Source organism: Rattus norvegicus, chromosome 3 (assembly GCF_021556685.1).
Source record: "Rattus norvegicus strain SHRSP/BbbUtx chromosome 3, alternate assembly SHRSP_T2T, whole genome shotgun sequence".
Lineage (NCBI taxonomy): Eukaryota > Metazoa > Chordata > Mammalia > Rodentia > Muridae > Rattus > Rattus norvegicus.
The window spans coordinates 136671525-136696368 of record NC_141536.1 but is presented as its reverse complement, the minus strand read 5'-3'; the positions used below and the strand labels follow the sequence as shown (position 1 = coordinate 136696368).

Here is a 24844-nt window from a genome sequence, read left to right as displayed (position 1 = left end):
AGTATGTCAGATTTCCTGTGAGTCATGCTGCCTATGAGATCCTATTATTCTGGTGTGTTTGAGTTACCAGGAGTCAAGCTTCCTCTAAGTTTTATACGAATTGGTGAGGACCCAAATCCCTGGGAACACTCCAGGCACAGCTGCAAACCAGAAGGGATGCATGCCTCTGTTTAGGCAATATTCCTGTGTTCTCCATGTCGCAGAGGGACCAAGTTAGACCCAGTATTGGTACAGACGTTGTGGTGTCACCTGTGATCTTGGTGTGTCACAGTACCTGGGGGTCAAGCTTATTCTGGATGCTGTTGTAGTAGGTAGGGAGCAGGAGACCTAGGTTTAATCTGTGCACAAGTGCAAATTGGAAGGAGGGGTAAATATTAATTACTAATTGCTTCAGGTAATATTTCTAGGGGTAATATTTGTGATACCCTCAGATGACCTTCCCTAAGGGCATTAACTGGGGCTGGTATACACATATTAAGGTGTTTTATTCACCATATTCTCTAAAGTCTTAAGTTAATAGTATAAAACTAATGATAAGATAATTTAGTTTAATTTAAGTAAATTAACCTTTAACTCTCAGATTCTAAACAGGCAAACTATTGTAAAGAATTCGTGAATGAAGGATAATTTAAGTTAAATGAATAAATGAAAATAAAATTTCATTTTTACCACTATGCAAAGCACAACCATTTGAAATTATTCAAAGACATTCCCAAGTGGAGAGCTGATTCTGGTATTACATATTAATATTTTAATATTGTGGACACTATTCCAAACATTATAATATGAAAATAGTTCTATGTTTTAAAATCTCAAGTGCCAAGTTTTAAATAGAAATTACAGGTTTCAAGCAGTGTGTCCTTGGGACTCCCTGATACAATATACCCCAAGATCTATCATTAGATCCCAGATCTTTGCCCTAGAAATATCCTTTAGGACCTTGTGACCTTTGTAATCTAAATTCATAGGGGTCTTTTAGGAGTCCTGCAAAACTAACACTGTAAGCTTTCTACAATAATGGCTACCACAGTAGTTTTAGCAAACAAAATACTTCTCCAGAAATTTGAGAATGAAATCCCTACAGCACATGACAGAAGAGCCAAGGGAGGAATACCAGATATTAAACAAGGGCTCAAAAGTACCCATGAACTATGGTGAAACAGGTAACTCAAAAATGCCATTTAGAATGTTCCAAGGAAAATAAAAATTTAATTTCTACTTTGATATCCAGGTCCAATAAATGTTTTACCACTCGGGATAACAAAAAAAAATCAATATTGGAAAGCAGAGGAGGAGAGCCAGGTCTAGTGATGGGAAGGTCTAAGCTGAGAAGTCAGACAAGTGGCAGAAATCCTAAATGGGTATACATGAAGTAACAAGTGTACTAGAGGTATTGAAGTTGGCAAGAATAAGGATAGTGAGGTAAACAAAAAGAGGATTCCATTTGGAAGGTGTGGCTAAATAGGAGGTTCAGCATTTAAGATAAAAGAAGTGTACTTACTTCCCAGGCATCTTGAAACCTCTTCTATTCTGAAGCTCCCCTTTCATATCTGAGAAGAAAATGTGCAAAACCCTATGTGGAACACTGCTCCTACTGGCCATCTTTGTACTGTTTCTGAACTTCAATCATGCAACTGCAAAAAGTACCATGGGAGGTAGGGAATATTTTAAAGGAAACTTCATGGAAAAAACAAACTAAATGATGTATATGATGTCTTCAAATTTCTGTACAACAAGTACAGTGATGACACATATCTCAGCAACATAAAAAATCAGTCATTCATCATGCACATATGGGTAAGTACTTCACCCAGGGTGAGAGACAGTGTTGATTTGTCCATGTGTAGCACTATCCTTTTTTTTAGTCTATTACTACAGTCTTTTCTGTAACCATGCTTGCTTATCTCCAATATACAATATTCATTTTCTGAAACAGATGGCTCATGGAAGGTCTTATCACACTACAGATAGAATGACGCATTCTTAGTACTGAAATGCCTTCTCAGAATTGCATTATTCTACCTGATTTCAAAGAACTCCTAAGAGATAGTATCCACACACAGACCAGAAATCCTGCAAAACAAAAAATGCTAGCATACGGTGGGAGCTCTACATCTTATTCTGTTTAAATTTGCTGGAAGTAAATAGGAAACAATATTTTTCTATTTCACAGTTAACATAAGGTGTCCTCTAATTTGGCTAAATGACATTAAACACCAGATGGAAATGTACACTGTTTAATGAAGGACCATACAATAGGACAAACAGAAACACAAACATTTATTATTGAAGAAGGAATGTTTTCATACTCTTTCAAGTATTTCAGTTATGTGTGTGTGTGTGTGTGTGTATGTGTGTGTGTGTGTGTGTGTGTGTGTGCGTCTTTCTGCATGCGCACGCGAGTGTGTGTGTGTCTGTACATGTGTATTGTTTGGAGCCAGTTTGTCACTGTATATATGGAAGTCATAGATGCCTTTGGTTAATTAAATATCTTTTTACATTGATGGGAGAACAGGAACAAACTTGGTATTTCTGCCTTATTAATTGCATCTTTCCTTACTGCAATCTCTAGATAGCCTAATTCTAATTATTATTATGGGAAATGAAGTTTCCCTCATACTACTCATTATGAGTTCACAGCATCCTTGTTGATCCTGCCTCCTTTCTGTCCAGTGTTACATGTGGCCATGTTTGCTTCATCCTCCTCACTGTCATGTAGTGCAAGGGGCTTCTGGTATGTGGGTTTATGTCAATATTTTTTTTCCAAATCTCATGATAATAACTATTTGTGTACTTCAGCAAACTATGGAATTTTCTATATAGTAAATATTTCTTTCTGGAAAATGAAGAGTCATTGTACTTGCTCTGATAATATCATACTTATTTCCTTCTTGTATATGACCACTGACATCGACAACCAGGGCAGACTATGGCTCCCACATTCTCTGTTCAGCTGTGCTTTACATACAGAACCTGAGAAAGTTTTCTAATATAGATATTGAGTAAGATTCTATTCCACAGTGGAAAATGGCCATTTCTTCTAGGCTAGATGCAGATGCTATTAACCCAAAAAAGTTGATTGACAATGGCAAGACACAAAAAACGATGTTAAATGTGCTAGGTGAGAACCTACAGAAAAAGAACTTAAGGGTATATTTCAAAAGGTGCATGTGTGCGCTTTATAAAAATTCACCATGCGGTCGACACCTCTGTCTCCTGCGCAGGATACGTGTCGGCCCGGAGATCCCCATAATAGATCTCCATAATAAACCTCGTCTTTGCTTATTATATCCAAAATGGTCTCTCTGTGTCTGGGGTCCACGATTTCCCAAGACTTGAATAAGGGTCTCTCTTCGGGGATCTTTCATTTGGGGACTCGTCCGGGATTGGTGTTTTCTGGGGCGCACCATCCTGAGACTCGAGCTAGGATCTTTCATTTGGGAGCTCGTCCGGGATCTTCGCGACCACCCCAGACTCTGAAGACCCCTTGGAGGTGAGTTGGATGTTTGTCTGAGTGTTTGTGTGTGAGCAGTGCCGCATTGGTCAATCTGTGTCTGTCTGTTTTGGTTCTGCTGTGTGTGTATATGTGTGTGTCTTAGTACCAGTCAGTGTTAAGAGGATGGATGGGTATTCCTGCCCTGTGCTAAGAGGGTGGATGGGTATTCCTGCCCTGTGCTAAGAGGGTAGATGTGTATTCCTGCCCTGTGCTAGGAGAGTGGATGTGTATCCCTACTCGGTGCAGCTGCCTTTGAGGTCTGTGAGGATCATCTGGCTCCCGCAAGCTGAAGCCCCTGGAAGACGTTCCATGGGAGGAGAGCAGTTGGGAGAGCCCGACTGTGGGCAGTCAGGAGGACCTGACTGTGGTTTTCTGAAACAAAGGAAATGGAGTGCTCCTTTTACCTAGGCGGGAGTGGATGAGGAATCCCACTCCGTCGGAGGTCGCGTTCGGCTGCCTATTTAAGTATAGGTGCGGACAAGTGTGCTTGGACGTGTTAGTGTCTGTTGTCTGTATTCTGTTTCTGTGTTTGGTGTTCTTTTTCTTTGCCATGGGGCAGACTGTGACAACCCCTTTGTCTTTGATGGTGGACCATTGGAAGGACGTTAGGGAAAGAGGACACTCTGGAATCCTCTTGGGAGGTGGAATCAGATGGTCCATCTCATCCCAGAAGTGGCTAAGGTTAAACTGCAGTTTGGGCCAGGTACTGAAGGTACCAGGCATCTGTGGAAATTGGTTATAGGATGCTTTGTCTTGGACTTGTTTGTCTGGTTTGTTTTCTGTGGTATTGTCGAGTGTCTTTTTGGCTTTTGTTTCGTTTTTGAATTTGGACTGACGACTGTGTTTAAAATCTTGGACTGACGACTGTGTTTGAAATCATGGAACTGTTTGCTTTGTTTGTCAAAGAGTTTTACTTGGTCCTCTTGGCGCTTAAGTTAAAAGCTGAAAATAATTTGCTTGAGAGAATTTGTTTTCTGCCAGGAGTTTTATCTTTCTCTCTTGAGCCTCCTCCCCAAGGAGAGATGCCCCAGGTTGGGGAGCAGAGAAGCCCCTAAAATAGTTTCAAAAAGAATCTACAACAAACTGTGAAGAACTTTGTTTTGCTAGTCAAAATTTAGAATTCAGGCTTTGGCTGTGGCCAAGGTCAGGATTAATGTTTTCTTTTCCATGGGCCTTTAGCCAAGTGAGACAGCTTGGTGAAGGACTACTACTGTAGTCCTGGTATTCAGAGACACGGGGAGAGCTATAGTTTTGTTTTTTTTTATTAAAGGTTGGTACTATAGTATTAACAATCTCTTTATTAGATGTAAGAGACAGGAAGCCCCAGGTGAACTGGTTACAATTCTTTTGTCAGCTGCTTAGTATCTAGCACCCAGTTTCTAACCATCCCTCCATCCTTTTGTTATTAGTTGTTACTAGAAGCCTAGTGTCATTTGGAGGCTGGTTTACTTGAGAGGCAAAGCCACCAAGCTGACACTGAAGAGAGGTACTCCTTAAGGGAAAATCTAAGTCCAGAGAGGCAGCCGGTAACAGATAGGCTGCCCCTCTGCTCGCCTTTCTGTTTCATAGACAAAGCTTGTGCTTATATTTACAATGGCCTTTTTGTCCAAAAAAGGCCTCCTAGTTTAGCGGTGTGACTAAATGCTATTTGTCCTCTTCAGTGGACCTCTATTCTCTAGATTCCCTTCTTGTTTTCTCACCATCCCACTTGAGAACTGTTACAGGTCTTCTTTACCACTGAGGAAAGACAAAATCCTACTAGAGGCCAGAAAGAATGTTCCAGACATGGATGGAAGGCCCTCACTCCTGACTGTTGACTTCAATACCCCTGAAGGTAGGGAGTGCTCCGGGTCTGCCCCCAGGCTCCAAGGGTGGATCTCCAAGGGGCTGGAAAAAGCCCCACCAATCTGGCTAAGATAAGGAAAGTATATGAAGAGAAAGTTACAGAAATTTAAAGGGTTAAGCTAAGTTGCTGAGAGTTAATATAAGTTACTGAGAAAGTAAATTTGAACAGAGAGACTGAGAAAGAGAAAGAAGATGAAAAGAACAGGAAGCTATGGAAAAGAGACAAAAAGAAGAGGAAGTTAGAGAGATAAATAGAGATAAAAGACAAGAGAGGAACATATACTGGCCACAGTAGTTAGGGAACCTAGGAAGACAGTAGAGAAGAGAATTCCTGGCTAAAGATCAGTGTGCCTAATGCAAAGAAAAAGTACACTGGGTCAAGGACTGCCACAGGAAGAACAAGAGGGGCCTCTCCAGTGACTCCAAAGGCAAGCCACTTGGTCCTAGAGTGCTGACTATGCACAAAGATGGAAGGAAAGCCTGCCCAGTTGTTTTGTGAATGCAGAGGGCCTAACACTCTGTGCTCCTATGTCCAAATGGACTAGTGTCCAGCAAAAGACCATGAGTACAGGGGACTACCAACAACAAATGATACTTATGAACTGCCCGAAGAACAGTGGACCTTGGCGTGGGCCGGGTAACCCACTAGTTCATGGTCATCCCTGACTGCCCCTATCCCTTGCTCATAAGAAATTTGCTCTCCAAAATGGCTTGTGTGGGCTGAATTGGCTGGGTGAGGCCATGTGTATGCATATCTGCAGACTGTGTATGTGGAGCTTAAGACCTGTCTCAGTGCACCAGTACCTGATGCTGGGAGATGTGTGGCTTAGTGCTGTTCTGCCTGGAACACGTCACTCCTGCCAGCCGGGCACTAACAATTATCACCCATTCCAGGACTTAAACTGTGATAGAGTGGCTGATGTTTTGCCTTTGAATAAAATGTCCCAGAGGATGGGACCACTGGTCAGCTGCCATGGACTAGATTCTCCACTGGTTGGGGGCAATCTGGTCACCGTGCTGCCCAATCCAGACCTGGAGCCACCATAGAACGAGTGTCAAGTACTGGCAGAAGCCCATAGGTGGAAGAAAGACCTCTGCGACTGGCTGATTGACCCCTGCTGAAAGCCGAGGACCTTGTTCACAGACGGAAACAGTTCTCTTCATGAAGGTCAGAGATAAGTGGGTGCTGCCATGGTGGACAACACAATGTCATCTGGAATGGCAGAACCCCAACCCCCCAGCACATAAGTGCCGCAGATGTCTTTACCATCTCTTGGATGACCTGATGAAGCCAACAACCGTGAGTATTATTCATTGCTCAGGATATCAGGAGGGAAGAGATTCAGTGACATGGGGCAGTAACAAAGCAGATCAAGTGGCTCAAGAAATGGCTATGCAGGAGCCTATCCTGGTTACAGGCCTGCAGGAGACAGCCACTGGGAACTGGGATTGGACTAAGGGATGGCCTCACTTATAATGTACGACAGAAGAAAAGGCAAAATTGCTTAAATGAAAAAAAAAAAGACAATGGCACACTTGAGGGGAAAGCTATACTCCCCAGAGAACAAAAAAAAAAGACTCACTTTGCCAAATACAGAAATGGACTCACTTAGATAAAAAGTTTGTCCAAAATGACACCCTTCATAATAGACCCAAATAATATAAAGTACCTCAGAGTGACTTTAACAAAGCAAGTAAAAGATCTGTACAATAAGAACTTCAAGACAATGAAGAAGGAAATTGAAGAAGACCTCAGAAGATGGAAAGATCTCCCATGCTCATGGATTGGCAGGATTAATATAGTAAAAACGGCAATTTTACCAAAAGCGATCTACAGATTCAATGCAATCCCCATCAAAATACCAATCCAATTCTTCAAAGAGTTAGACAGAAGAATTTGCAAATTCATCTGGAATAACAAAAAACCCAGGATAGCTAAAGCTATCCTCAACAATAAAAGGACTTCAGGGGGAATCACTATCCCTGAACTCAAGCAGAATTACAGAGCAATAGTGATAAAAACTGCATGGTATTGGTACAGAGACAGACAGATAGACCAATGGAATAGAATTGAAGACCCAGAAATGAACCCACACACCTATGGTCACTTGATTTTTGACAAAGGAGCTGAAACCATCCAATGGAAAAAAGATAGCATTTTCAGCAAATGGTGCTGGTTCAACTGGAGGTCAACATGTAGAAGAATGCAGATCGATCCATGCTTATCACCCTGTACAAAGCTTAAGTCCAAGTGGATCAAGGACCTCCACATCAAACCAGACACACTCAAACTAATAGAAGAAAAACTAGGGCAGCATCTGGAACACATGGGCACTGGAAAAAATTTCCTAAACAAAACACCAATGGCTTACGCTCTAAGATCAAGAATCGACAAATGGGATCTCATAAAACTGCAAAGCTTCTGTAAGGCAAAGGACACTGTGGTTAGGACAAAACGTCAACCAACTGTTCGGATAAGATCTTTACCAATCCTACAACAGATAGAGGGCTTATATCCAAAATATACAAAGAACTCAAGAAGTTAGACCGCAGGGAGTCAAATAACCCTATTAAAAAATGGAGTTCAGACCTAAACAAAGAATTCACAGTTGAGGAATGTTGAATGGCTGAGAAACACCGAAAGAAATGTTCAACATCTTTAGTCATAAGGGAAATGCAAATCAAAACAACCCTGAGATTTCACCTCACACCCGTGAGAATGGGTAAGATCAAAAACTCAGGTGACAGCAGATGCTGGTCAGGATGCGGAGAAAGAGGAACACTCCTCCATTGTTGTTGGGATTGCAGACTGGTACAACCATTCTGGAAATCAGTCTGGAGGTTCCTCAGAAAATTGGACATTGAACTGCCTGAGGATCCAGCTATACCTCTCTTGGGCATATACCCAAAAGATGCCCCAACATATAAAAAAGACACGTGCTCCACTATGTTCATTGCAGCCTTATTTATAATAGCCAGAAGCTGGAAAGAACCCAGATGCCCTTCAACAGAGGAATGGATACAGAAATTGTGGTACATCTACACAATGGAATATTACTCAGCTATCAAAAACAATGACTTTATGAAATTCGTAGGCAAATGGTCGGAACTGGAAAATATCATCCTGAGTGAGGTAACCCAATCACAGAAAAACACACATGGTATGCACTCATTGATAAGTGGCTATTTGCCCAAATGCTTGAATTACCCTAGATGCCTAGAACAGATGAAACTCAAGACGGATGATCAAAATGTGAATGCTTCACTCCTTCTTTAAAAGGGGAACAAGAATACCCTTGGCAGGGAAGAGAGAGGCAAAGATTAAAACAGAGACTGAAGGAACACCCATTCAGAGCCTGCCCCACATGTGGCCCATACATATACAGCCACCCAATTAGACAAGATGGATGAAGCAAAGAAGTGCAGACCGACAGGAGCCGGATGTAGATCGCTCCTGAGAGACACAGCCAGAAAACAGCAAATACAGAGGCGAATGCCAGCAGCAAACCACTGAACTGAGAATAGGACCCCCGTTGAAGGAATCAGAGAAAGAACTGGAAGAGCTTGAAGGGGCTCAAGACCCCATATGTACAACAATGCCAAGCAACCAGAGCTTCCAGGGACTAAGCCACTACCTAACGACTATACATGGACTGACCCTGGACTCTGACCCCATAGGTAGCAATGAATATCCTAGTAAGAGCACCAGTGGAAGGGGAAGCCCTGGGTCCTGCTAAGACTGAACCCCCAGTGAACTAGACTGTTGGGGGGAGGGCGGCAATGGGGGGAGGGTTGGGAGGGGAACATCCATAAGGAAGGGGAGGGGGGAGGGGGATGTTTGCCCAGATACCGGGAAAGGGAATAACACTCGAAATGTATATAAGAAATACTCAAGTTAATAAAAAAAAAGTTTGTCCAAATAGTTAAGGTGTATGTAATAGACTTTAAGATTTTAGGCAGAGAGACAGTAAAAAGTATAAGGTATGTCAATAAGTGAATGCGTAGCAAGCAAACAGGGCAAAGAGACCTAGAGAGTTTAGTGAAAAGTCGAAGTGAACTTCACTGAGATAAAACCAGGAAAATATGATCTCAAGTATCTCCTAGTGCTTGTAGATACTTTCTTAGGAATAGATAGAAGCCTTCCTCACCAAGCAAGAGATGGCCTCGGCAGTCATCAAGAAGATACTGGAAGAAATCTTCCCCAGGTCTGGAGTGCCCAAGGTAATCTGGTCAGACAACGGCCCGACTTTCGTTGCCAAGGTAAGCCAGGGTGTGGCCAAGTATTTAGAGGTCGATTGGAAATTACATTGTTTCTACAGACCTCAAAGTTCAGGACAGGTAGAGTAAATAAATAAAACTATAAAGAGACCCTGACCAAATTGACCATGGAGACTGGGGCAGACTGGGTGGCACTCCTTCCCTCTTGCTCTCTTCAGAGCAAGAAATATCCCTTCCAGATTCAGCCTTACCCCCTTTGAGATCTTATATGGGGCCTCAGCTGTATTAGATGATGTTATTGAACCAACATGTCATAGTAATAATGATTTGTATGCCAGGCTAAAAGACCTACAGGTGATACAGAAAGAAGTCTGGTCACAGCTGGCAACAGCCTATACCCCAGGGACCCCTGAGACATCTCATCAGTTCCAGGTCGGAGACTCAGCTACATACGATGACACAGAGCCCAGACACTTGAGCCTCACTAGAAAGGATCGTACCTGGTGCTGCTGACCACTCTGACAGCCGTCAATTCTCAGCCCTCACCAGCCGCATACTAGCTGTTGGGGCTGAGAGCTGGGACCTAGAGGGACACTCAACATGTTTGCCCTGGGTTCCATTGGGATAGGTGTGGGAATAGGCTTGACTCCTACAAAAAGATAGAGACACTTAACAAGGTTGGTTTGAGTCTTGGTTCACTCGGTCTCCTAGGATGACTACCCTACTCTCTGCTATGGCTGGCCCATTACTAATAATTTTCTTGGTTTTAGTTTTTGGCCCCTGCATGACAAACAGGTTAATTGCTTTTGTTAAAAATCGCGTGGGTACTGTTCAGTTGATGGTTCTGAGACAACAGTACCAGTCAGTTAGGACAACTGGTGAGACCAAATACGAGACTTGATATCAAAATTCTAAGATTAGAATTACTTAGTAGAAGAAGAGGAGAATGAAAGGAAAATTATACAGATTTAAGTTTCAAAAATATGAAGTTAAAAGAATAAGTTTCAAAATTCACAGACTCAGGGCTAAACACTGTGAAACACAAGTCCAGGCAGCCTCACCCGGACTAACAGACCATAAAGATAAAGAAAAGGAATGCAGGAACCAGCCCGAGTTATTTCGACTGACTCATAAACCAAACCATTTGACAGGAGGGCACCTCCCCAAGCTTACTCAGAGCCACACTTTAACCAGATGTCCTTCAAACCCTGATAAGCCCCTGGCTTCTAAAATCGAATGCCCCAGTCAGCACGTACTCTTCTGCTGTGCTGTAATCTCACTGCTATGTTTGAATGAGCCAATCACTTACAGCCGAGCCGACTCTCCCCATCCCCCTGTTCCTCACCCTATAAAAATCCATTGCTTCTAAAAGTCCAGGTAGATACCTCTGTCTCCTGCACGGGATATGTGTCAGCCTGGAGATCCCCGTAATAGATCTCCGTAATAAACCTCGCCTTTGCTTATTACATCCAAAAAATAATAATAATTAACCATGCACAATGAGCCAAATTTCAAATTGTATGGAGACCTCTAAAGGACAGGTAAAGTCATCTGAGCAATTCCCAGCATGGAATTTGTAGGCTTGTATTTTCAAATTAACCTGGAGATTATACATCCTTTTTTCTAGTGACCTTGGAATGATCCTGGAGCAGCACTTAGGAACTAGAGTCCTAATTTTGCAGAAAAAAAAAAAAAAAAAAAACATTAGGACCTATGACCGATGCAACTAGTAACCAACTGTGAAGGATGACCACCTTGTACGCTATATCATTCAGCAATGTAGAGTCAACCCCTGAAACATACTACACTCAGCCAATTTGTTAGTCAAGGCACAAATACTAGACTTTCCAAAAACCTGAGTAAATGTTAAAATTATAAAATTACAAAAAAGGAAAATGTGCAATCCAAACACATAACAAAGATGCCTATTGTTCAGTGTATACCTGAGTCGAAATGTAGACACAGGATAAGCATCATTCCAGGGAAAATTGTCCTTACTCATGGTTTCAAAGGACAAATTCTATTATTTTAGCTTGGTTTCTTCCAGGAAATGTATCTGAGATTCCCTCCGCAATGAATATGTAAGTGCCAATTTGTTAACTGCACAAGTGACTAAAATGCCATGAGATATGTTAGTATCAATGATCAAATTTAGAATTGAGACACTCACAGGCTCTATTTATTTGTGATGAAGTTTCCCCTTGTGTGTAGCATTCCAAATTCTCCTGTCCACTGAAGGAACTATAATTAGAAACCAAATGAAAGGGATGCTCTGTGTTAAATGTAGGTATTAATGGTGATCATTAGGTGAACAAACCAACCTGAAACCTTGTTAGAGGTGCAAAGTGTGACTACCTTTTATCCTGAAATTAATAGGATCATTCAATTCATGCTGCATTCTAAAGCCTCCCTTCTTCTCAGAGCAGATCATGTATTGGGAATGGTTCTTACCTGTCCTTTTGGTTTCTATTCCAGGCTGGTTCTACCTTATTAACAATATTGAAAAATGTTAGTCACAGACTTCCAACGTTGATGTCTTATTTCTTCTATTTCTTAGAGTAAAGATGTACACAGAAAAAGGTCCTGAAAATCATTCTGTTGGAAGTAGTTTGTGTGTGTGTTCAGATGGCAATAATATTGACATGGATCCAAAATAAAAGTGTTAGCTACAAAAGTAAATTAAAGCATACATGTAAATAAAAATACAGAACTACAAAACAATTGTGCTCCTTTCTTCATAGGAAATTGGAGAAATTGAAATGGTTAAAACCACATGTAAAAAGACTGAGTCTGACTTCCACCAATGTCATTTAGAGAGGGAATTCTATGCCATAAAGGTGTGTATTTGGTAATGCCTTGTCTCCTGAGAAGTTGGGCAGGGTGGCAGAGGTACTATGCTCATGCATTGGTATAGATATATGGATATTTTGAGAAAATGTGAGTATTGGAGAGAAATGTGTAGAAATGTAGTTATTTATGAAGGGATAGAGCTGGGGATAAATATACAAGAACTTGTGGGTTAGAGTAAGGGTATGTGCACAAATCATAAACTTGAATTTTGAAGTGTTTTCCATTGAACTCTTCATACTGAGCAGAAAACCTTCTGTAAGTTGGTGTTCCTCTCTGGATTAGAGGACCCTTTTCAACGACACTTCCTTTGGAGATGATAATTAATTAACCTGAGCTTCAGCAGCTTTCCGTGTGGCCATGAAAGAAAAGAGCCCCAAACAGGCCAAAGGTATCCAGTGCTGCCCCTTAAATTTTCCATATGTATAGAGTTGTTTCTGGCAACACTATAACTCACAGATATAATCCTTTCATTCCTAATTCCACTGAATGGATTTTATTCTTCTCTTTTGTCATGTTTCCTTCTTCTTATTAGCACAAGACAACTCATGAAAGATGCTCATAATCAAACAACCAGTAAGGTGGGAAACAATTTCTATGAAGATAAGTTTTATTTGTTGTGTGAGGAATAATCCATGCAGCTAAAGAATGCTGAAATAAATGATAAAAAATAATTATTTCCATTTCAAAGAGCTACTACAAAGAGAAACTTACCAATGAGAAGTGATACAATTAATCCTGTTCCTTTTCTAAAGCGGACTCCTGGAGAAACAATGTACTATATATCATTGCCTGGAAGAATCAGATGCAGGAAGTTCCTGTCTAATCTGGGCAAATGTCCCTTCCAAGAACAAACAGAAGAACTGAAGGTATGAACACTAAGTGACCCCTCTTGCTGAAAAAACCTTGTGAAAAATAGGACCGGTGTATAATATCTGAGAAGGGTTTTGTGCTAGTATTTTATGCTTGCAGCAAGGTAATATAAATGAAGTGCACAGGAAAAGATCATGTGCAAACTTTTATAGAGAGAAAGTGGGGATGATCAATAAGAAAAATAGATACACTTGTTGAGTGCATCAATTCCTCTAAAGTAGCACTGTGCACAGATGAGGAGGAAAAGTCCATAACAATTATTATTCTCCATTTGCTGGGAACTTTACTTCCAAGGGTATGATTGAATTTTTGCTCATTGACAGAATAAAGTGTTGTGGATATGGTTGCTTGTCAGAAGAGAGTCTCTTATTCCCAACCTCACCATCATTTACAAGGTTTACTTTTAAAAGCCCCACACAGTCATTCAGGTACTGAGGTGTGGTGGTTATAAGCAGACCAAAGGTTCATGACCTCTGGCCTTTAACTATCTCTTACTGTTCTGGTTCCAGAAGCTAATGGTTTCTGACTTTTGATTGCTGATGTTAGGAGAGTATTGGGAAAAGAAACTTAGTTACTTGGCTGCTTTTACTTGGGGATTTCTTGATACACAGGTAAGAGCCTAGGAATTCATTAACCTTTTGTGAATCATAGAAAATGAAAAAGTGTAAAATTAAAGTCAAGCATACACCACACACACACACACACACACACACACTCACACACACACACACACACTCACACACTCACACACACACAAATTTGGCTGATGACAACCACTCAACTTCAAAAGTGCACATGTATACATATAGACATACATTTTAATAATAAATATTATTAAGCATACATATGTATGTACATACACACAGACAGACAGATATACATATATACTATATAAAAAGTAAATATAAACATTGTGTGAATAGAGAATATCCCACTACAACTACACATTACATTTTATTTTTCTCTGAGTATTTTTTAGCTTTTTAGAATATACCTCACAGATGAAATTTCAAAAAAAGGAGTTATGGAAGGTTGTAGATAGTCAGGTCAAAGTAGTGTTTCACTCTATAAACTCATTATAAGTTTAAAACAACAGTTTCACATGTCCTTGCTAAATTCCAGTGCACACTGTTAGCATCATGCCTGGATACTACCTAGAATTAATGTCTTTCATTGATCTAAGGTATGTCTCAAATTTCTTTCTCATCTTACTTGAATCTTTAAAGCTCATTTCATTCATTATAATTCATTCATTATTCTATGAGGAGGTGCATGTACTGTTCTTGATTTTAACTTTATTACATCTTTCTGGGAAAATAAAACCTTCTCCTTAAATTTCTATCTAAAATTATTGAATCGAATCAAGAATTCTATAGTCATTAATTCATCTAAAAAGCACTATTATTTTTTAATCTTTATTAACTTGAGTATTTCTTATTTACATTTCGATTGTTATTCCCCTTCCAGGTTTCTGGGCCAACATCCCCCTAACCCTTCCTCCTCCCCTTATATATGGGCTTCTCCTACCCATCCTCCCCACAACAATCACGTTAACTCATGGATCAGTCTTGGCAGAAACAAGGGCTTCTCCTTCCACTGGTGCTCTTTACTAGGCTATTCATTGCTACGTATGAGGTTGGAGCCTAGGGTCAGTCCAGTCTTTGGGTAGTGGCTTAGTCCTTGGAAGCTCTGGTTGGTTGGTATTGTTGTTCATATGGGGTCCCCAGCCCCTTCAAGCTCTTCCAGTCCTTTCTCTGATTCCTTCAAGAGGGTCCCGTTCTCAGTTCAGTGGTTTGCTGCTGGCATTCGCCTATGTATTTGCTGTATTCTGGCTGTGTCTCTCAGGAGAGATTGGGAGAGTGCGGTTCCAGTCAGCCTGCACTTCTTTGCTTCATCCATCTTATCTAGTTCCCTGACTGTATGTGTATGGGCCAAATGTGGGGCAGGCTCTGAATGGGTGATCCTTCTGCCTCTCTTCTAAACTACGCCTCCCTATTCTCTCCCAAGGGTATTCTTGTTCCCTTTTTATTATTATTATTATTATTATTATTATTATTATTATTATTATTATTATTAACTTGAGTACTTCTTATATACATTTCAAGTGTTATTCCCTTTCCCGGTCTCTGGGCTAACATCCCCCTAATCCCTCTCCCTCCCCTTCACTATGGGTGTCCCCCTCCCCATCCTCCCCCCATTGCCGCCCTCCCCCCAACAATCTAGTTCACTGGGAGTTCAGTCTTAAGGGGTGAAGCATTCGCATTTTGGTCATCGTTCCTGAGCTTCATGTGTTCTGTGCATCTAGGTTAATTCAAGCATTTGGGCTAATAGCCACTTATCAATGAGTGTATACCATGTGTTTTTTCTATGATTAGGTTACCACACTCAGGATGATATTTTCCAATTCCATCCATTTGCCTATAAATTTCATAAAGTCATTGTTTCTGATAGCTGAGTAATATTCTATTGTGTAGATGCACCACATTTTCTGTATCCATTCCTCTGTTGAAGGGCATCTGGGTTCTTTCCAGCATCTGGCTATTATAAATAAGGATGTTATGAACATAGCGGAGCACCTATCTTTGTTATATGTTGGGGCCACTTTTGGGTATATGCCCAAGAGTGGTATAGCTATGTCCTCAGGTAGTTCAATGTCCAACTTTGTGAGGAACCTCCTGACTGATTTCCAGAATGGTTGTGCCAGTCTGCAATCCCACCAACAATGGTGGAGCATTCTTCTTTCTCCACATCCTCGCCAGCATTTGCTGTCACCTGAGTTTTGGATCTTAGCCATCCTCACTGGTTTGAGGTGAAATCTCAGGGTTGTTTTGATTTGCATTTCCCTTATGACTAAAGATGTTGAACATTTCTTTAGGTGTTTCTCAGCCATTCAGCATTCCTCAGCTGTGAATTCTTTGTTTAGCTCTGAATCCCATTTTTTATGGGATTATGTGTCTTCCTGCAGTCTAACTTCTTGAGTTCTTTGTATATTTTGGATATTAGCTCTCTATCTGTTGCAGGATTGGTAAAGATCTTTTCCCAATCCATTGGTTGCCGTTTGTCCTAACTACTGTCCTTTGCCTTACAGAATCTTTGCAGTTTTATGAGAACCCATTTGTCTATTCTTGAACTTAGAGCATAAGCCACTGGGGTTTTCTTCAGGAAATTTTCTCCAGTGCCCATGAGTTCGAGATGCTTCCCCACTTTTTCTTCTATTAGTTTGAGTGTATCTGGTTTGATGTGGAGGTCCTTGATCCACTTGGTCTTAAGCTTTGTACAGGGTGATAAGCATGAATCAACCTGCATTCTTCTACATGCTGACCTCCAGTTAAACCAGGACTATTTGCTGAAAATGCTACCTTTTTTCCATTGGATGGTTTTGGATCCTTTGTCAAAAATCAAGTGACCATAGGTGTGTGGGTTCATTTCTGTGTCTTCAGTTCTATTCCATTGGTCTATCTGTCTGTCTCTGTACCAATACCATGCAGTTTTTATCACTATTGCTCTGTAATACTGCTTGAGTTCAGGGATAGTGATTCCCCCTGAAGTCCTTTTATTGTTGAGGATAGCTTTAGCTATCCTGGGTTTTTTGTTATTCCAGATGAATTTGCAAATTGTTCTGTCTGACTCTCTGAAGAATTGGATTGGTATTTTGATGGGGATGGCATTGAATCTGTAGATTGCTTATGGTAAAATGGCCATTCTTACTATGTTAACCCTGCCAATCCAGGAGCATGAGAGATCTTTCCATATTCTGAGGTCTTCTTCAATTTCTTTCTGCAGAGACTTGAATTTCTTATCATACAGATCTTTTACTTGCTTGGCTAAAGTCACACCTAGGTACTTTATACTATTTGGGGCAATTATGAAGGATGTCATTTCCCTCATTTCTTTCTCAGCTTGTTTCTCTTTTGTTCAGAGAAATGGTTATCCATTTATTTGAGTTAATTTTATACCTAGCCACTTTGCTGAAGGAGTTTATCAGGTTTAGTAGTTCTCTGGTGGAACTTTTGGGATCACTTAAATATACTATCATATCATCTGCAAATATTGACATTTTCACTTCTTCTTTTCCAATCTTTATCCCCTTGATCTCCTTTTGTTGTCTGATTGCTCTGGCTAGAACTTCAAGAACTATATTGAATAAGTAGGGAAAGAGTGGGCAGCCTTGTCTAGTCCCTGATTTTAGTGGGATTGCTTTGTTTCTACTTGGTTGATTTCAGCTCTGAGTTTGTTTATTTCCTGCCTTCTACTACTCCTGGGTATATTTGGTTCATTTTGTTCTAGAGCTTTTAGGTGTGCTGTCAAGCTGCTGATATATGCTCTCTCCTGTTTCTTTCTGCAGGCAGTCAGAGCTATGAGTTTTCCTCTTAGCACAGTTTTCATTGTGTCCCATAAGTTAGGGTAAGTTGTACCTTCATTTTCATTAAATTCTAAGAAGTCTTCAAACAGCACTACTACATAAAATGTTTTCATATTGATATGAAGAATCTGTGCTCAATATTGTGAGATGATGCCCAGAAATTATTAAGCAGTAATAGTGGCAGGAAAGCAATATCAGAAGTGAGAAGCTATTTTGGGATTGATCCATGCCTTTCAGAGCACACCAATCACAGCTATGCAAAATGGTGGGCCATCTCCAGAAAACCTACTTGCTTGCCATCACCTTTCCTACATGGTTGGTCCCGTGCATCTAAAAGATCTGCCATATGTTCATGACTTTAATCCCTCTTGTTGAACTCCTGTTTCAACTGCCAGATGCTGTCTTACACATTGGATTCCTCTGATACTGTGGGTGGCAGCACTTATCTTCTCCAATATTTGTATCATACCTTATTTTCACATCAATATTCCCTTCTTTGATTTTTTTCCATGTGCCATGCTTAATGATTGTCAAGGTCTAGAACTAGATGGGCCCTGATCCTGGGGACTCATGTTGTGTAACAGGATTCAGGATCTCATGAGTTCTTGATTGTTCACATAAAATCTTGTGAACTTTAGACAATTTTGTCAATGACATAGTCCACTGAAGAGTTATGCTGAATATCCAGGGACCCAAGGACACTGGGATGACCAGTGTGTCATTTACATGGTTACCATTTCCATTTCACTTAGCAGGATTATTATACTCTTTTTAATTTTAATATCCCTAACGATCTATATTTCTTTCCATTTTTAGAGAGAAATATGTTACTTTCAACTGTATCCTGATTATTATGAGCAAAATATGAATGCTGTAAGATTCAATTGTTATACTGAATGAGACTCTGAGCCTGACTGGACTGTTACCCACCACTTGCAGACATTGATTATAGTTCTGGAACTCTAATATGGAATCACCCTTCAGTCTGGATGCCAGGAGTCGCAGAGATATGCAGTCCAGTTATGTACACCTGAACAATTGTCTTCCTTTTACTTTTCACACACTTCTTTTAAATGAACCATTGTAAGCCTCCCATGAAAAACCTATGCTTTGCTCAATAAAGGTACTCCCAATCCTCTTGAGTTTTTGTCTGAGAACAACTGCAATGCGGGTAAATGGAATCAAATGCAAAGAACCCTGAGGCTCTTATCAACAAGTCTGTGTCAAGTATGTTCTATTCTCTGTGATGATATCCACGTTTCATAGGCACTTGCAGTTCCTCCTGTATAAATGAAGACTCTTACTTTCTATGTAAGAAGACTGAAATATAGTGAATAATCTTCCATCTCAAGGAAGATATGCCCTGTAGTTATAACAGCAACGTTACAGTAACATCTAACTGAATCATGTGGATGACTAACATTCACAAAAATCACAGCCAGGCCTTTGTTACTATCCTATCTATAGCTCAAAAAATCACTCATAGGGTTGACTTTGTATAAGATCTGTTGTTTTAAACCTTTAAAGAAAAAGAATCATCTCACTTCTGGATAGGAGAATATAAAACTAATGTTCTCTGAGAGAAAATATCAACAGAGGTATGCACAGAACTAATATGCTAGATAGCACATCCCATTTGGTATATATCACACCTGTGTTATATATAAATATGCATGCCGATTCTATTTTTAAATTTTAAGAATTATACATTATCTGAGGATGCCGAAGGGAAAACGTATATTCTGTGCCCCTATGGATTTGTAAAATTAAATCATATAATTCAATGTGGTGGAACTATATAAACATTTGTGTATAACTGCATCTGCACCCAGAGATGAGGCTGTCCACAGCCTTTGGATACAAAACCTGCTGGCAGAGAGCTGGTCTGCCAGAAGGGCCCTTCCACCTAAGCTCACAGGTAGGACCCCACTTTCGCTCCACTGACTATCCAAAAAGAAAGCTGCCTAGAGCACAGGGTGGGCAGGAACCGCAGGTCTGCCTAAGACTGTACACCCCTGTCTCCATCAGCTTCCAGAAGTATGCAAGTTACTGGACCCACATGGAAGATTGTTACAGGACACATCCTGTCTCCATCTGAGCCCAGAGATAAGGCTGTCTGACAGCCCATAAGACTCAAAACCTGCCCACAGAGAGCAGGTCTCCTGGGAGTTTGCACATGCCTAGGATCACAGGCTCATAGGCTTACAGGCCCACATAAGGTAAAATATCCAGTCAGAGACAGCAAGACCAACAACATCAGAGATTACCAGATGGTGAGAGGCAAGCACAAGAACCTAACTAACAGGAACCTACACTGCTTGGCATTATCAGAATCCAGTTCTTCTACCACAGCAACTACGGGATATTCCAACACAGTGGAAAGCAAGATTTAGATTAGAAATCACATCTCATAATGATGACAGATGTCTTTAAGAAGGACATAAATAACTCCCCTAAGGAAATACAGGAGAAACTTCTTTATATCATTAATAACCTGAGAAATAGGAGATTATTTTGATCATTTCAGCAAAGAAGAGTCTCAAAAGACATACACACTATGGATAGCAACATTCCCTTGCTTGGGTCTTGGAGAGTAAAAAAGAAGACAGTAAGTTGAGCATTAATTATTACTTCGTGTTTTATGACTGTGAATGTAATCGGATCATCTGCCTTGACGTTATTCTGTTATTTTTTTCCTGGGGTCTGTGTACTTGGACTGAGAGGCAAAATAAACCATTACTCTCTACAAAGAAAGGAAAAGAAAAAGTAAAAAAAAAAAGAAAGACAGGAGAACCCATGTAAACAAGTAGAAGCCCTTAAAGAAACACAAAAATACCTTAAAGAAATACAAGAAAACTCAACCATTAGACTTAATAAGAAAAGTCCAATCAAGGACTCAGAGAAAATACTGAAGGAGATGAAGGTGTTTGTTACCCCATAGGAAGAACAAAATATCAACCAACCAGATGCCACCGGAGTTCCTAGGGACTAAAACACCACCAAATGAGTACACATAGAGGGACCCATGGCTCCAGCAAAATATATTGAAGCACATGGCATTGTCCAGAATCAATAGGAGGAAAAGCCCTTGGTCTTCTGAAGGGCACTTCCACAATGTAGGGTAAAGCCAGCGTGCTGATGTGGGAGTAGGTGGGTGAGAATGGGAACGTCTTTGTGGAAGCAGGGAGAAGAGGGGATATGGAATAGAAGGAAAAGAGGATACTATTTGTAAAACCATTATGTAATTGCACGAAATATTTGTGAAAAATAAAATCAGAAAACATTTGCATATATACTTATTTACTAATATTAATACTTCATGTGTCTTACGTATTGTATTCACTGTAATAGATGAGCCAGTCTCTTTCTTAACACACAGCTCATGTCTTATTGAGTCAAGCTAGTCAATGATCTTACATAGTCCCTGGGTCTACTAGGGTTGCAGATAGTACTGTTACATTGTGTTTACATAGATTCTGGGGATCTTAAATAAGGCCCTGATACTTATATTGCAGTCACTTAACCATTGAAAAGTTTCATCAAGCCTAAATCACGTTTGATGCAGTTGTATGAAGAATTCTCTCCACTAGGGAACAGTTTGTCGTCTACTGGAAAACACTTGTGAAAATTAATAATGGAGGACACTCAAAGTTGAAGTATATGTCTCAGTTTTATTTTTAAAAGATAAGAATGAACCTGACCCCATGAATTTATTTTTCTTTTCTCAAAGTGTTTTAATGTGGTATGAGAATCCATTTTACAATACTAGAACTTGAAAACAGAAGATGATGTATGCAAATTTACCATCTACCATTCTGAATTGTTAATTCCTGCCTGGAAACCAAATCATCTATGCTCATGATTGTGCATTTTCATGTTCCTGATTGCTTTGAGTGTTTAGGACAACATTACATATCCCTTCTATTATTACCAATTGAATATCTAATATAGACACTAGTGACATACAGGTAGATACAGATTTAGGGGTAGGAAAATGCTGCTGTTGCTTCCTTCTTCCACTCTAGTTATTACTTGATCAGAATTGATTAAGTTAATCAATTCTGATGATATTATCAGAATGATAGTACCTTCAAGAAAGTACTCAGATGAAAAAATAAAATGTTTTCCATGGCACTGAAGCAATTCTCAGTCACATATCATGCTCTAATGGTCCTTCCAGTTCTCATTCACTTTATAACACTTCAACATTGATGATCTCCTCTGAGTCTTTCATCTCTCCTAAGCATCCACATAAGATATTTATAACTTTCTAAATTCCTCTCATATACATAAATGTCATGTATTTTCATGACACCCAGATGATGCTACATGGTTTCTGAAGAACTGAATATTTATCCTTGTGTGGTTCTACATGTTATTGGAGATATAAATAGGAATGGGCATTATATCAGAAAAGTCAAGGAAAATGAGATAGGAATAGAAACCAAATATCCTGGTTGGGGATTTAGCTTTTAGCTCAGTTGTAGAGCACTTGCCTAGCAAGCGCAAGGCCCTGGGTTTGGTCCCCAGCTCTGAAAAAAAGAAAAAAAAAAGATGAAGAGAAATGGAAACCAAATATCCTGAAACTTACTTTGGCTAATAGCCCAATATACTGAGAGATGTGTTGATAGCCTGCAAATGCTAAGAAACGAGGAAGTGATTCACTGTGATTCCTTTAGTTATGGGTTCTTTAAAGCTGGTAAACTCAACATCAAGAATACAATTAGAACCATTTCCTACTAACAAGAATATAAACCATGCTTATAGTAAATTTACCCAGAATTCCTTGTAATCTATGCCTGTTAATAATTACTTGAGGTTTTTGACCTTTTTTAACTATTCTGTATGATTTTATTTTTTTATGTATGAAATGTTCTTTATAAAGAATTTTGTACTCTTATTTTAAATATATGTATTTGTATATACATATATATGTTTTCACATATCTATGTTTTGTTTGTGTATTATATATATATGAAGAGAGGGAGAAATATTTTACATAAATTTTTAAAGTTCATGGAAACTTTATTAGAATTTTTAAAAAATATGAATATACGAATATAAGAAGATTCCGAGGCTAGTACCTCATTGCAAAGAAGGGAATTTAGAGAGCCTGTGAGGAAACCCAAAAATGTTAGAGAAATATGAGGAGTACAGGGATCATATGAAGAAACAAGAAAAGTTGGGCTTTGGAAAATAATTCCATTAAGCACTCAAGGTTATAAGCCACATGGCTGAATCCAGGTCAGCTCATGTCTTGCTTAATATTTTGAGCTCAGATATGCATTACATGATGAAAATACTGTGACCTAATAAGAATTGATTCATTATTTCACCTATACACAGAAGCACATTGCTCTGATCAATCAAACTGTAGATTTGCATCTTTATTTTTGATAGATCCCAGCTCCTTTTTATAATAAATTGTTCTGATATTCTTTATTATGATGAATGTGAGAAGTCTTGTATACCCAGTTCTTTCCTTCCTTATGAAAATAACTATTTGTTTGAGTTATTGAGACAAAGAAAGAAAGATAATGAGAAGAATAGAGATAAAGATTCTGTAAGGATTCATTCATTTACTCTCCACTGCACCAGGATCACTCCATCTTCTGCTATCTTACTGTGAAATAACAGTTTTAAAAGCAGTTGCTAGGAGCTCACCGCCTAGACAGGTGGGCACTTCTGAGAATGCTGAACAGGAAAGACCACCAATACTGCCCAACACTTCCCACATCACTGGCCCAAGAGGAAACTGTATAGGGCCTCTGGGAAATGGAAGATAGGGGCACTCAAGCGGCAGGTCCCCTGCGGTTCAGACACTGCCCAGACCTGAAGGGACCTAGACAACAGTTCCCTGCACCCAAATCCCATGGGAGGGAGAGCTAAACCTTCAGAGGGGCAGACACGCCTGGGAAGTCAGATGAGACTACACTCTGCCCACATTTCTGACTCGAGAGGAAAACATATAACACCATCTGGGGCCCCAGTGCACGGGTGCCCCAGGAAAGGACAGCACAGGCCCTCCTGGTTGCTGCCCTCACTAAGAGCTCAAAAGCAGAACTCTAGGAGCAACTTTAGCCAGGGCACCACAGGTAAGATCAACTTTTCTTCTCCAAGTAACCTGCCTGGTGGACTCAGGACACATGTCAACAGGCACAATTAAAGACCAGTAGACAGGAAAGACTACACACCTGAAAGCAGAACACTCTGTTCCCATAACTGGCTGAAAGAAAACAGGAAAACAGGTCTCCAGCACTCATGACACACAGGCCTATAGGACAGTCTAGCCACTGTCAGAAATAGGAGAGACAACCTGATGGCGAGAGGCAAGCACAGGAATGCAAGCTACAGAAACCAAGACTACAGGGCATCATTGGAGCCTAATTTCCCCACCAAAGCAAACACAGAATATGCAAACACACCAGTAAAGCAAGATCTAAATTTGAAATCACATTTGTTCATGATGATGGAGGACTTCAAAAAAGATATAAAGAACTCCCTTAAAGAAACACAGGAAAACATAAATAAACAAGTAGAAGCTTATAAAGAGGAATCACAAAAATTCCTGAAAGAATTCCAGGAAAACACAATTAAACAGGTGGAGGAATTAAAAATGGAAATAGAAGAAATGAAGAAAGCACAAAAAGAGAAAAACCTGGATATATAAAACAAAAGTAAGAGACAAGGTACCGTAGATATGACCATCACTAAGAGAATACAAGAGATAGAAGAGAGAATATCAGGAGCAGAAGATTCCATAGAAATCACCAACACAATTGTCAAAGATAATGTAAAACAGAAAAAGCTACAGGTCCAAAACATACAGGAAATCCAGGATTCAATGAAAATATCAAACCTAAGGATGATAGGTATAAAAGAGAGTGAAGACTCCCAGCTCCAAGGACCAGTAAGTATCTTCAACAAAATCATAAAAGAAAACTTCCTTACCTAAAGAAAGAGATGCCCATAAACATACAAGAAGTCAACAGAACTTCAAATAGACTGTGCCAGAAAAGAGACTTCTCCCATCACATAATAGTCAAAACATAAAATGAACAAAACAAAGAAAGAATATTAAAATCAGTAAGGGATAATGGTCAAGTAACATATAAAGTCAGAATCACACCTGACTTCTCACCAGAGACTATGAAAGCCAGAAGATCCTGGACAGATGTAATACAGACCCAAAGACAGCACAA

At 39.9% G+C, this 24844-nt stretch overlaps 1 protein-coding gene across 31 annotated transcripts; it reads left to right on the top strand.

Annotated features, from left to right (window-relative positions):
* Nucleotides 1–127: 127 nt before the first annotated feature.
* LOC148006557 (cystatin-related protein 1-like) lies at nucleotides 128–20392 on the top strand. Of its 31 annotated transcripts, XR_015684694.1 has the most exons (8): nucleotides 4972–5330; nucleotides 9473–9601; nucleotides 12301–12396; nucleotides 12942–12987; nucleotides 13162–13275; nucleotides 14402–14462; nucleotides 17625–17683; nucleotides 18459–18784. XR_015684694.1 is itself a non-coding variant. In XM_087655208.1 (7 exons), the coding sequence occupies exons 3-7, from the start codon at nucleotides 9500–9502 to the stop codon at nucleotides 18508–18510; spliced, it is 423 nt and encodes a 140-aa protein (XP_087511334.1). In that variant the 5' UTR covers nucleotides 4674–4766; nucleotides 5210–5330; nucleotides 9467–9499; the 3' UTR covers nucleotides 18511–20392. The 31 variants fall into 31 exon arrangements, 23 of the variants coding, with proteins under 23 accessions (XP_087511342.1, XP_087511344.1, XP_087511343.1 ...); XM_087655208.1 differs by lacking the exons at nucleotides 12942–12987; nucleotides 14402–14462 and adding an exon at nucleotides 4674–4766 and having other exon boundaries at nucleotides 5210–5330; nucleotides 9467–9601; nucleotides 18459–20392; XM_087655210.1 differs by lacking the exons at nucleotides 12942–12987; nucleotides 14402–14462 and adding an exon at nucleotides 4697–4766 and having other exon boundaries at nucleotides 5210–5330; nucleotides 18459–20392.
* The last annotated feature ends 4452 nt before the right edge of the window (nucleotides 20393–24844 follow it).

Coding starts and splice junctions, on each gene's coding strand:
- LOC148006557 (XM_087655208.1), top strand. CDS start 9,500: ATGGCCTCGGCAGTCATCAAGAAGATACTGGAAGAAATCTTCCCCAGG. Junction 9,602..12,300: donor GCCCGACTTTCGTTGCCAAG/GTAAGCCAGGGT, acceptor CTTTCTTCATAG/GAAATTGGAGAAATTGAAAT. Junction 13,276..17,624: donor AACAAACAGAAGAACTGAAG/GTATGAACACTA, acceptor TTCTTTCTGCAG/GCAGTCAGAGCTATGAGTTT.